At 35.8% G+C, this 13,697-nt stretch overlaps 2 protein-coding genes across 5 annotated transcripts; one reads left to right on the top strand and one right to left on the bottom strand.

Annotated features, from left to right (window-relative positions):
* The first annotated feature begins 7 nt into the window (after positions 1 to 7).
* On the top strand, positions 8 to 1,790 carry LOC123013687. Its single transcript, XM_044412395.1, has 3 exons — positions 8 to 540; positions 594 to 661; positions 713 to 1,790. Exons 1-3 carry the CDS (start codon positions 256 to 258, stop codon positions 756 to 758), a joined length of 399 nt encoding a protein of 132 aa, XP_044268330.1. The 5' UTR covers positions 8 to 255; the 3' UTR covers positions 759 to 1,790.
* A 45-nt stretch (positions 1,791 to 1,835) lies between these two features.
* On the bottom strand, positions 1,836 to 12,241 carry LOC123013685 (maternal protein tudor-like). Of its 4 annotated transcripts, XM_044412389.1 has the most exons (14): positions 11,994 to 12,241; positions 10,672 to 11,037; positions 7,611 to 8,584; positions 7,492 to 7,560; positions 7,180 to 7,251; positions 6,956 to 7,111; positions 6,493 to 6,903; positions 6,380 to 6,442; positions 5,950 to 6,328; positions 5,533 to 5,897; positions 5,177 to 5,479; positions 3,121 to 4,997; positions 2,647 to 3,063; positions 1,836 to 2,594 (listed from the first exon to the last, which is right to left on the bottom strand). In XM_044412389.1, the coding sequence occupies exons 2-14, from the start codon at positions 11,029 to 11,031 to the stop codon at positions 2,140 to 2,142; spliced, it is 5,901 nt and encodes a 1,966-aa protein (XP_044268324.1). In that variant the 5' UTR covers positions 11,032 to 11,037; positions 11,994 to 12,241; the 3' UTR covers positions 1,836 to 2,139. The 4 variants fall into 4 exon arrangements, with proteins under 4 accessions (XP_044268324.1, XP_044268320.1, XP_044268323.1 ...); XM_044412385.1 differs by lacking the exon at positions 11,994 to 12,241 and having other exon boundaries at positions 10,672 to 11,932; XM_044412388.1 differs by lacking the exon at positions 11,994 to 12,241 and having other exon boundaries at positions 2,872 to 3,063; positions 10,672 to 11,930.
* Positions 12,242 to 13,697: the final 1,456 nt, after the last annotated feature.

Raw genomic sequence — 13,697 nt, 5'->3', positions numbered from 1 at the left:
CAAATCTCGGTTAAATCCCCACGTCAGTGTCATTAAAATGTCAACAAGTGGAGTGATCTAGCCCGATTTAATGAATGGGTTTTATCTAGAAGATAGTAATTGGGATTGTTACGTTTATTATCAGATTAAAGTTTTTGTGCGATATTACCCACTCACCGATTGGATTCGAAATTCATTGTTGTTAATGCTGTTAACTACTTGTTGATTCTTTGCCTACCGTTTCGTCCACTTTTTCGAGACCTTGATCTTCAAAAAATGAGCAAATCTCCGATAACCGTGCAGCAATGGGTCGAATCACTGCCACCACCTCATAGCAACACAAATATTTATACGTCGCCGTTAAGAAATACTCGAAGATTCCTTCCAAGAGAAATTTCCCTGCAATCTGATGATGCCAGTAGTCATTGTTCTAGTGTGGAGTCAGTTTTGGAGCTTCGAAAACCAGACCCTGAGGCGGTTTTATTAGGCTTGGGGTTTGGGCCTCCAAAAAACACGAACATGGTTTCACGAATACCAAGCAGGTTTCTCCAACCCTCCAAGGTACTGAAACATTTAGCAACTTGCCTGATTGATTTACGATAATTTTATTTCAGCTGTTATCGCAAATTGATATTGACAAATTTTTGGAACAGTATGGAGAGGCAAAATGTTCAACGCAACAGTGAGTTACTTTTTTATTACTTGGACAAAATTTGAGACATTGGGTTTTTAGCACTGCTCCAGGGTCTCCTGCCAGATCGCAACCAAAGTCTTGCTAATTTATTCCATTCCTTTTGTAGTGAGTAGCCCAAAATAATTTTTTAAACATTGTGCTCAAATCATCTTTGGAAATCTGGAACTGTCCTTGGAATTGACTAATTGCTGATTAAAAGTAGGATAAAAATTTAAAAAACGTGATTCAAATAACTGCACATTCCTAAACCGCATATTTAATTACGCAATGAATTATAAATTCGAACCTAAATACCAAGTTAAAAACCAATTTGGTAACTTAAAAATTTCCATTGTCAGGCCAAGGACATTATTTTCAAATTGTCAACAGAATGTGCCTTACACATTATTTTCCATCGAAAAATTGCCGTTGCAACTTAAACATATCACTCCTAAAAATATACAAAAATGTTTAGAAAACAACAGTTTTTTACATCTTTCTCTGAGGTCATCAATTATAGAATTGAATTTAGTAGTTGTAAGAGCATCCTGTTGGCATTTCCTCATTCCTATTATTAAAAGGGTACTGTATCTCTAGTGTGCTTTATTTTTTATTCTCTTTAAAATAAAAAAAATGTGATGTAAAATGTGATTGAGTTGTATAGAAAGACAAATCATTATTAGGGTTAAGAATATCGGAATTAACGTCAATTATGAAATGGTTGCGTTATGAGAATATATTTTTAAAGACCTTTTTGGTACCAAAAAATCCGTATTGTTAGTAGTTAGATTTAGGAATTTGAAATGTTTGTGATTCCTCCAAGTGCATCACTTGCCATTGTTTACTCTTTGCTGTAAATTTTGTTGCCATGATGCCATTTCAAATGCTTGCTATGTAAATTGTGTTTCAAAAATTTTTAATTAACACCAAATGACGCATTCTTTTAATTTGTTGTCTTTCCAGTCGTCTCAAATTACAAACTTTTTGAAACACAATATCTATCTTTTGGTTACTTGAAATATTAGTCATTAAGGGTAGGTAGGATCAATCAAGATCAAATTCCACTGGCTTTAATATTGTTTATATAGTTACTCATTTTTATGGACCAATTTTTGTGAAATAAACTGTAGACGTCTAACTTTATTTAATTTTTCCTGATCACGACCATGAAATAAACACAAGATTGAAACGATAGTTTTATTGAAGAACTGAATACAATTAAAGAAACAAACTAACTTCTGAATCAACAAATCAAAATATATGGTACAAGTTAATATTTAATGGTTTAATATATTTTTAATATTAAAAAAAGGGTAACAAACAATAACAATTTTCGACTTTACGTCCTAAACAACAAAAGAGAACGAAATATCAGTATTAAAAATGAATGAATATAAAAATACTAAAAACTAATTCTAATATTAATAGTATGTATATTTACATTTTCAGATTTTATCACTGGTGGTGGGGTGTGGAAAATAAACAAGTTACTGGTTATTTTCTTTTACCTCATCCAACATTTCAGATTTGTCTAGGTTATTGGAATTATCAGGTTTTGGAACATCTAAAGTTTCTTTAACTGCTCCTGTTTTGTCTTCAGTGGGTTTTTCTGGACTTAATTCTACTGCCTTTTTTTCACTAACAGTTGAAGCTTCTTCTGGAGTCGCGGTTCCAGCTTCCTTTTTCTCACTAACAGTTGAAGCTTCTTCTGTGGTCACGGTTTCAGGTTCCTTTTTCTCACAAACAGCTGGAATTTGCTCTGAAGTCGCAGTTTCAGCTTCCTTTTTCACACTAACAGTTGATGCTTCTTCTAGAGTCACAGTTTCAGCTTCCTTTTTCTCGCCAAGAGTTGGAACTTGTTCAGCCGAGTCTTCAGTACTCACATCCAGACCGAAATGTTTTTTCTCATCAGGAACTTTTTCTTCACTCTGAACTGGGTTTTCTAATAAAACAATAATTTCAAATTTAGTGTGATTGAAAACTAACTTAAATACCTGTTGACTTAACACTCAAATCAATGTCATGGTTAGTACTTTGTTTGTTCTCGATTTGATTATTACTTTCGCTCTGATTAGTACTCGCCTCGATAATGTCAGTTAGTAGTGACCTGATAATATTTTTACACTCCTCATCGCAAACATTCTCTTCAACACACTCATGAGGATTAGTGCTCCCCTCTATGATTCCCTCAACCAAACCTTTTACAAACCCCTCATTACCGTCAAGATTCGGTTCAGTACCGCTTGTACTAGTTTCATCGGTGGAATGTGTGTCGTTTATTCGGGTTTTCAGAGGACTAGATGCCGGGGTTGTGGATTTAATACCGTTTAATTCAAGTCGAATATCATTCAAACCAAGATACAACCTAACTGTATCATCCGAAACGAACTCAGCCTGGAAGACTGTGTTTTCTACCCAACAGAAATGAAGCAATAATAAAAAAAAATAACAGTTTTCTGTCCACCTACCGTCATTAGTCATCTCCGCAAACTTCTTTATCGACTCCTCACTCCAGGCTATATCCGGAAGCGGCTCCAATTTAAACTTCGTTTGCAGCTCTTCGCCTCCCTTAACCAACACAATCTCATCCAACCCTTCAAAACTTTTAACTTGCACTTCTTCAGTCTGGGGTACAATCAGAGTCGTCACATCAACACCATCAAGTAACAAAACAACTGACGCCGTCTCCCCAGTACTCAATTTATTCACATGGAAGGTCGTCTGACCATCCGCCGAAATCTCGATAAATTTACGGACCATTTCCGGTCCCCAAGTCGTCAAACTTTCTGGTTTTTGTAAACTACACTTCTGCGCAAGCGGTGGCAACATTACCAAATCCTCGGGAAGATCTCTCAGACTACAGCTGGTACAAGAATTACCATAATCTACAAACAGTACTTCGATTCCGGCCACAGTGTTTGACAAAATCCGGGCACGGTACCACATTTGATCGTCAGGAAACAATGCAGCGCATAACACGCCCGGAGACAAGTCTTCGAGTTCCTGAAAAGTTTCCGCCCCGGATAGTTGTTCGGCGACCCATTCGAGACCTTCGACACAGTTTTCAAACTGGATCCAGAATTCAGATGGCGAATTTAAGTGACTAACAAAGCCGAGAGTGCTGCTGGCTTCCGGTACGACTTCATCTGGAAAAGCCAAATTCTCGGAAATTAAAATTTCACGAACGTTGGCTCCGTCTGAGTACAACTCCACATAGTTGGTTTTTTCATCTTGACTGATAAATTGTGCTGTGAGATTCTCAACGCTTGCCAATTGTTCAAAACGTTCTGACGCCACAGTCGTCCATTCTTCGTCGATAGGTTTGATTTTGAGACGACACCTCGTGGCGTGGACTTCTAAAGAGAGTAAATCAGTTGGAAGGGTTTTCACTCGGGTCGTGTGGTTATCCAGTACATCAGTGTTGCCATAATCGACAAAACGTACTGTGGTTATGTCACTGTCGGCGTCTAAAACCTGTGCTCGATACCACTGTTGGTCCACTGTGTAAGGTGCAGCACAAAGTGCCCCAATAACAGGATTTTCAATATCGGCCATTTCAGGAATCTGTTCCTGAATTCTCGCTTGTAACTCTTCAATTACTCCAATCGACTCGGCTAGTTGCAAATAAAAATCACTTGGACTATCGGTATGACTTAGTACGACTTGAGTACCACAAGTAACAGATTCAGTAGGAATTTGTTCGGTTTGAATCAGCTCTTCAAGATTCGGTTTTTGTGTCTCTTCAGTTTGAGTCACTTCTTCGAGATTCGGTTTTGGTGTCTCTTGAGTCGGCACTGTAGTCACTACTTCTTCCTGGATAGCTCCCTCTACACCGGTTTCCGTAAATGTCAAATTAATGGAAACAAATTTCCCGATTAATTCTTCCCTAGTGTCTTTAATAGTAATAGGAATGCACAAAATCGGTATCTCCATAAATTCAGCGGTAAGCTCTCGCAAAACATCGAAATTAACTTGTTCAGAGTTGCCGTAATCTAGGTAATTCACCATGACTTGTTTATCGTCAAGGCTTACTACTCGGCCTCTATACCAATTAGTATCTGAGCTTTTCACGGCATAAACAAAACTCTCCGTAGGTGTTATGGGCTCTTCAAGGGTGAAACTTTCATAATATTCGAATGCTGTATTTAGGAAATATTGAATGTTTTCGGCACAGTCGGCCGGTTGGAGGTAAACTGTGGTTTCTTCAATGTGGGCTATTTCACCGGAGATTTGTGAATGGAGAATTAGGTAAGGACAGAGGAGTTCTACCGACTCGTAAGCGCCTTCGTCTTTGTCAATGAGCTTTATTTTCGCACCATTTTGGTCGTATAAAGTCACCTCGAGTCTGCAAGTACACAAAGAATATTACAAAATAATATTTTTTCCGTTACAAAGTAATTTCTTTTTCTTACGAAGTTGAAAAACAATTCTGTTAATGTACAGATAATAACTTTTATACCACAGTAGGTAGTTATCAATAATAAAAGTCGAATTAAAAGAAACATATTTACGTAATTTACACACCTATCTTCCTTCAAGTCGTCAACGTAAACAATCAAAATCTGGTTGATTTTGTCCTTGAGATTATCCTCCCACGTTTCTGTTGACTGACTTAGATTAAAAACAGTACATTTCAACAAAGCACCGTTCTGCAACGACATCAAGAAATCACCCAAACTGTTAACGCTGAGCAACAACGCTCTGAATTGCTGTCCAATCAGCAAAGGTAATTCGGGTTCTGGGGGTGGGGCACAGGCTTTCGCTAAACCATCTCTCAACAACAAGCTCGCAATATCTTCCTTATTAGATTCCAACTGGATAGCAACTCTTTAAAAATCATTATGGGAAAAAAAAACAAAATTACAACAAAATTGCAATACCTGGTATCTTCCGTTGAAATAAATTTACAAAAGAACTGCTTCTTGTCAAAATATTGACCGTAATTATTCGCTTCAGGCCAGGTGTCGGTCGGTGGTTCAATTCCACTCAATTTACAACAAATCGCTTGAGCGGGTAGTTCCATAAATCGCGTTTCGATGGGCCACACTTTATCTATCACAGAAACATTACCAAAATCGACGTAATAGACTTTATATTGTGAGGCCAAAGTCTCCAAGACTTCTGCACGATAGAGGACACGATCTTCGGGGAATAAACCGATAACGGGGGCACCAACAGCTGCAGTACCTGGTTGACGGCCTTTGTACGCTTGTTGGATTTCTTCCATCATTCGCTTGAATTCGTCCTAACAAAATTAACAATTAATGATTTATAGAAAATTTAAAATATAAACTTACTTGAGTACTTTCGATCTGGCAATAAAATTGTGACGGATTATGAAACCAACTAATCACAACAGTGGCTTCGGTGTTGTCGACATTTAAAGTTGTAAACTTGGCTGTGCTTGGGGCGGCGTTTGGAACCTCAATAGTGGTACTAGCACTCACATTCCATGTATCACCAGAATCGTCCACAAAATTACCTCTCGGTGACCTGTCTGGCTTTTTAAAATCTGGTTTATTTTTCCGGAAATTGTCTTTGAAGGCCCCTTTTCGGAAACTTTTCTCAGAACCGCTCGAACTAAGTTCGCTTGTCTCTCGCTTGAATTCCCTCTTTTTAAAACCGCCAGACTTATGTGTCGAATCTGCATTCCAGTCACCACCACCGTCTTCAAATCTATGAAAAAATTCATTAAAAACGCGTCGAATTATTAGATAATTACCAAACCTTTTCCTGGGCTTGAAACCATCTTTATCTCCATTATTCCAATCACTGTTGCCGTCGTCAAATCTACAAAATTTTGTTAAAATCGTGTCAAATTATTTAAATATATCTATTACCTTTTTCTCGGCTTAAAATTGTCTCTATCTCTCGGCTGAAAACCTTTACGGTCTCCCCTACCGCCCCATTCCTTATCCTGTTTATTATCACCCCAATCATTGTTTTCTCGCGAGTTAAAATTACGCTTATCATTTTCGCGATTATTATCCCAATCGCCTTTCCTTCCTCTTGGATTAAAAGTCTGTCTATTATTTTCCTTGCTGCTACCCCAACCATCATCTGGTGAATTGATATTCTGTTGGTCATTACCACTACCCCAATCGCCTTTCTCTTTGAAATTATTTTGCTGGTCGTTGGTTCTACCACCACCCCAACTGTCTTTCTCTCTGAAATTTTTACGCTCATCTCCATTGCCACCCCAGTCATTATTCCTATTATTCCGATCCCTACTAAATCTGTCCTGGCTTTTACTAAGAAAAAAAAAAAAATTAAAACACTTGCAAAACCATAAAAAATACCAACTTGAAACCACTGTTTTGTTTCCAAGGACCACCCTCAGTGTTTCTAGTGTTTGATTCGTTTCTATTTCTATCGTTTCGATTAAAACTTTTAGTACTGTGTCTTTCGCTATCGGTCGAATCGTTTAATTCGTCTCGTTTATTTCGATCGTAATTTTTACTGAAAAAAAAAAAAATAAAACGATTTAGCAAAAACTAAAAAAACAAAAAAAAACAATTGAAACATACTTGAAACCCTTGTTGTTCTGTCTCCAAGTATTATTTTCGTTGGTTTCGGTCGATTCGAAGCTGTCTCGGCTTCTAAATAAAAAAAATATTAATTGTGTTGTAAGTCATACTTGAATCAAATGGTAAGTGCTCTGTGCATGGTTTTGGGGCATTTGTATTACTAAATCTTTTTTTTTTAATTAACTAATCACATTACTTTCGGTATATTTAAACAAAAATTAAATGACATAAAAACTGTGCAAAAAATGTGCAGACAGACACCACAGACAAAGAAACAAAAGACAAAGGATCTAAGGCAAGACGATTGCTTACCGAGGTCCTCTAGCATCCTGCCTCCATGCAGGATTGCCATTTAGGGAATCACCCCAGTGTCTTTGCCCGCTATATTAATAACAATTTAATCACAATAACAAAAAATTAAAAAAACCTACCCTGGTTTACGTTGATCTGTCCTTTCTGGCTGCTCTCTCGAGTTGAAAGGTTGTGAATATTTTCTATGTTCGATTTTATTACCAGCTTGTACCAACATCGGACTGACTTGAGACCTAGTAACTGCGATTTTATCCAACAACAAAGACGCCACATTATAATTCGCCGAATCGATTAGTTCGACCAATGCTTTCTTCCCTTGCATTTCCACAACTTTCATCGTAAATTCTTGCTCCAAAATAAGTTCTTCTAGTAGATTGTCACGTTCCAGATCCGGTTCCATATTCTGATAACCGTTGAGACAACATTCAATAGCTTGAGGCCTCAAAATCGTTAATTGTTTCCCTTCAATTGGTTTGAGTAAATTCACCGACACGACTTCCTCATTCCCGTAGTCTACATAATGCACTTTAACCTGTCCAGCGCCTAACACTTCAACAATTTGACTTCTATACCACTGCTGATCTCCTTCATATAATGCGTAGCAAGGCAAACCAACTTTAACCATGTTACTTTTGAAAGAGTCAGCTTCGCGACACAAAACTTGAATATCTAACATGAGTCTCAACAAATCGTCCTGTTTCGCTTTCAACTGGACGTAAAAACGATTACAGCTAAAGACAAAACTGATTTTGACGGTTTGTGTAAAACCGCGATGGAGTGAAATGTGGTCTGGATAGCTCGACGAGGCGGCTTTTGTCACGATGTCCAAAGCGTTGATTCCCGATTCGGGATCCCAGAGTTCGCAACGAGGAAGTGATGTTCTCGTCGTCATTGGCATGACTTTCATGTGGATAAGACGATTGTCGACGAATTGTTTGAAGGCGCATTGCATTTCGAGGGTAACGGTGGATTTTTCAACGCCCGCGAGTGCGAAACGGATAGCCATGACTTTGGGAATTACGAATTTGAACGGGATTTCGTAGAGGGATTCTAAAGAGATGACTTCGAAATTGCCGAAGTCTACGTAGAATACCTGGAATACAAATTTTCGCATTAATGGAGTCACGATTTGATTTATTATATTTTTTCTAGTAATCCAATAAAAAAAAACACCAAGAAATTATTATGTAATAATTGTACAATTGAACCAATATAAAGGGTCTTCGAAAATTTGAAAAAACTTTTCGCATATTTGAATGTATTTTCTCTTTTTCTGTCGATCTAATTTAAAATTAAGAGTTTAGTTATTAAAATAACAAAATTTGACGATAATTTAACTGTTTTCTTTTCAAAATTAATGAAAAAGTGCCCAATGGCAAGAGTGAAACGTCAGTCTTGTTTATTTTGTTTCCGAATTTACAATTAATATTTTGATTATAGATAGATAAATGTTGATTGAATATGCAATTTTGCATATTTAATCTTTCTTATCAGTTATCAGTCTTCAATTATAATAGCTTCAGATCTTAGAAAAAGCTGATGCATCTAATTATCGATATTATTTGTTTATTGCAGTGTTGAATCCATCAAAAACACTATGCCATGCGCTAGGACTCGTGCCCCAGAGAAAAATGCTATGTAAGGTAAGATACTAGGAACATGGAAAAAATATTACAAAAATTCTAAAAAGTTATGAGAGTTTAAATTTTACACGTTGACTATATTTATTTCTGTTGGAAAATTCTTTTTCTTTTTTTTTTTTGCTACAGGCTATTAGAAAAGGAAAAAAGGAAGCTGTATCCTAAATTGTAATTCTGTTTAATGTTATTTTGTATCTTCACTAAATAATTATAAAAAAACATTTACAAGATAAATGTCAAAATTTTTTGACAGATAAAATTTTTTAAACATTTTTTCCATCTTCCTGGTTTCTTATCTTACTTGAAATTTTTCTCTTGGGCGTGAGTTCTGACACACCCTGTATACTAGTTTTATACTTGAAACTTTATGTACTTAAAAGTTGACAGCATTCTTCTTTCTAAACATACCCGGTGCAATTGGATAAGGTGTAAAAAAATGCACCGGATGTTGACTTTAAGTTAACTTCAAGTTAAAAAATTATTCATTTTTAGAACAGAAAACCGGTTTAGAAACAGTACATTGTTTCTTTCTCTAAAATAACCCTTTTATACATATGGAAATCATAGATTGTGAGTGAAAATACATCGTTGAAAAAAATATTTTTTACCAAAACTTTATATTTTATTACAATACACATCACCATTTCTCGAACTTTTCAAAATGTCAAATGCCAAAAAAATAAATGTCAAAATATTTTGACAGATAGAATTTTTTAAACATTTTTTTCATGTTCCCGGTATCTTCTCTTAATTCAAATTTTTCTCTGGGGCGCGAGTTCTGGCGCACCTGTATAGAGTGATTTTAATAATTGTGAAGAAATTTTATAATACACAAGTCTAAAAAAATCAAAATAACTCGCATTAACCTCCCACCTTAGTATGTAATCTACTATTTATAGTTATAAGCATGGTAAGTTAGTTATAAATTATTATTTTTCCAACCAGATAAAAAACGCAAGTAATTATGATTATTATTAAAGTAGGTTACGCGAGCACTTTATGGTAGTTGAGAAAGTACATTTCTTTTGCTGTCGTTGGCGACTTTTACCAACTGGTTGTAGGATCATAATTATAAAAATTCAGGGTCAAGGTTTGTATTCTACCATAAATACCGATTCGAAAATATTGCTTTTAATACAGAATCAACACAAAGAATTATTAAAAAAACAGAATGGTTGATGTAATGACCTTGACACATCGTAGAATTACACTAGACCGACAACACAAGAGGAAGAAAAACATAAATTTCTCATTTTACTTTGACTACTATCTCTCTCTATATTTTTCAGATAAAGGAAAAAATTGAGTTGAAAACATGGCAATATGAAAAAACCTTCACTTCAAAAAAAGAACAGATAAAAGTGTATCCAATGTCAATTTTTTCAATAAGTTTAAAAATGAAATTAGAAACTCTAAGTTCTCCTAATTTTAACCTTATTAACAGTTTTAAAAGAGTATGCAGTTCTTTAGAACGAAGAATTGAATGATTAAACAAGAATTATTTGCGAATTTAAGTAAATAAATTTATAAATATTCATACCTTGAACTGCCCATCAACTTCATTGGTAACCACAGCCCTGCAAATATGTCCATCTTCCGTACATCTCGCCAAGCAGACGGTTCCAGGAATGGGAATCCCCTCAATGGGTGTCAGTGTCATCGAATTAATTTCCTTCATTAATTTCCCCAAGACTTCTTCAGATTGTTTCAACTGAACAGAAAAGTTGCAAGGTCCGTCGGTAACATAAGACACATAAACTTCATACTGGCTTCCCGGTTCAAGGGTAAAAGCCTTGTAGGTGGCAATATTCTGCTGCGGCGTCGCAGGCGGCTGGAGCGGAGCCCTCGGCATCATGGACAGAAGCACGGCTTCCTGAGTAGTGAGCGACGTGTGTCTCATAAGCCCCTTTGAAATCAAAATAATCGCCAAATCATTAACCCCCACAAACAGCCTGACAAGATAGTGTTTAGTGACTTGACCAATAATGCTAAAGTTAACTTCAGTGTATCGAATTTCCTTGCAAATCTCCTCAAGGTACACTTCGTTCCACTCCCCCCGAGGACACACCGCTTCAGCTAGCAAAAAATTACTAGCTTGCGGCTGTATAGAAATAAATGCAGTGTCGAACCCTTCCAAAGACCTTATGTTCGAGACGGGGACAACATCCTGGTGGCCATAATCGACAAAATTAACCTCGATGTATCTGTTATGCAAGTAGTTCAAATTGGTGATTCTCGCGCGGTAGTACTTGTTGTCTTTGTATTTCGCACAGCACAAAATACCGATCTGCAGCGATTCCGGATGAGGAATGCAAAAACCGTTATCGAATTGAGTCGTGAAACTATGCAAGACTTGCTCAATATAGAGCGACGTGTTTTTGTCTGTTTGCCCCCACACTTTCAAAAACGGTCCTTCTTTCTCCACAAAAGTGATGAAGAGACAGTTGGATTGCGTTTCCATTGTACCCACTTGGGATGATAACTCTTATTTTGCGCACATAACACCTAAACAACTCTTACCGGCACGAAAATGTGACAAGCTTCAATTCAAACAATGATAAAAACCAATAAGAAAGGTTAAGAAAAAATGGCGCGACATCTACGCATTAGTCATTGCCCAGCGCACCAGCGCGCGAAATTCAAAACTTTTAAGGAAGAATTCGTTTTTGCAAACTCGGCAATCGAATCTGTACCTGACCAAACGAGGAAAAAAATGAGGAATTACTTACGTTTCATGCTCGATTTCGTTGTTATTCATATCTCAAGCCATTAATATACAACTTTAGACGCTTTTTGCAAGCAAAATACAGTTGTTAAGTAGTGATAAGTAATCTTTCCTCCACTTTTTTATCTCTAACATACCTCCAAATCTCCAGATGCAAGAATTTCATGGAAGTTGCGAACTAATGCAGATTTTTTCGCAGCCAAAACGGCGAAAGCAAAGACAACGGTACTTGAAATAACAACACAAAACAGCCACACATAAAAACTAACGCAACTACAACTAGCAACGGAATAACTTTCCTATGACTACAATGCGATCCATGCTAGTGGGATGGACGCGGGTAATTAAATAATTTTTGCCGGTTCAGTTCTGGTTTCAGGTTCACTCTCCTCTCATTGCTCACATCGTTCAAGTTCGAGTCGAATAAACACGATAAAGAGACGAGAAAGTACTTGCGATTCGTAAGTAGGGTAAAAAATGTAAAGTGAAGAGGCAGGATTCCAATAATAAAAGATTTATGAGGGTGGGAAAACAGGGATGTTGAGTTGTTTACCCTATTTTATTTTTCGGTTCTGATAAAAAGAGCACAAACAAAGTAAACAGTGTGATATACAATTCACGATACTTTAGTTCAATGATATGCCTGTGGAAGAAATTTTTTATTATGATGAATATAAATAAATATATGTATTCAAATTTTCTAAAATTGAATACAATTTTATTAGATTATAATAATAATGTAACTAAAAGGCTTTCTGCTTCTATAATTTTATTGTTCATTAATTTATGAAATTATCAGTTATTTACGCATTAATAATGTAAAAAAAATATTTATCTAAAACTCAAAAATCTCTGAACACAGGTCATATTTGTGCTAATAATATACTTACTTACTTGTTATTTCGTTAAAACTTAACATTGTTTTGGTCATTTCTCAGGTTTTGCCTTGTTTTTATATTTTGTTATGCTTTTTACGAGTATTAAATGTGATTTCTCAGTAGAATTTATTAGTTTCCGAGAACGAATACAATCATTTTGTTTAGTTTCAGTCGGTTTAGAGCTTTCAAATCAGAAATAAGTCAATAGTCTAAGATCCGAATTAGGGTCGACCTTCACCCATCTGCTTACCGGATGAAACTTATTTTTTATCAAATTTAATATGCAAAGGAATGTATCGCGAATGGGTTGCCTAAAAAAATATGTTCAAGGATATGATTTATTAGAAATACAAAAAATTAATAATTTTTTATTACTTCACCTACTTGCTTACCAGAAAAATTAAATACCAATCGAAAGTATGAAGCCTAAGGAGTATGAAAAAATTGGGTTGCCTACCTTTTTCTGTTCACTACTATTGGGTTGCCAGGTATGAACAGGTGAGTCGATGTAGTAATTTGCACCGATCTGCTTGCGCAATAAATTATATATGAAAATAAAGATAATTTTATTGCGAACACGGTGGTATAAGGTTGCCTGCGAAAAAACGTTCATGAATGAGGGTTGCCGAGCTTTAAAATTGAAAAATCGGAGCAAAAAAGATGTGCGACAGAGAGGTTAAAACTCAGTGGGACGTTGGAGAAAACTTTGAAAAAATATGGAACTACAAATTTATTTTATTAACTTCTTCAGTTTTCATTATTTTTTAATGTTTCCATGTTGGACACTAAATAATAATTGTTTCATAACACAAGGATGAATAATTATATTTTTAAATTTACTATTAAAAAATTAAAACTCATGAAAAAATCAAAATTTGTAGATGTGCCAATATTGATAATGATAAACGTATTATCATTTATAATTACACGAGAGTTTTTTTTTTCGAAGTAAACTTGAGATTT

The sequence above is a fragment of the Tribolium madens genome, unplaced genomic scaffold (assembly GCF_015345945.1).
Source record: "Tribolium madens isolate multiple individuals breed KSU strain unplaced genomic scaffold, Tmad_KSU_1.1 Scaffold_96;HRSCAF=242;Tcas5.2_LG5, whole genome shotgun sequence".
NCBI lineage: Eukaryota > Metazoa > Arthropoda > Insecta > Coleoptera > Tenebrionidae > Tribolium > Tribolium madens.
This window is presented reverse-complemented; position numbering and strand designations above follow the sequence as displayed.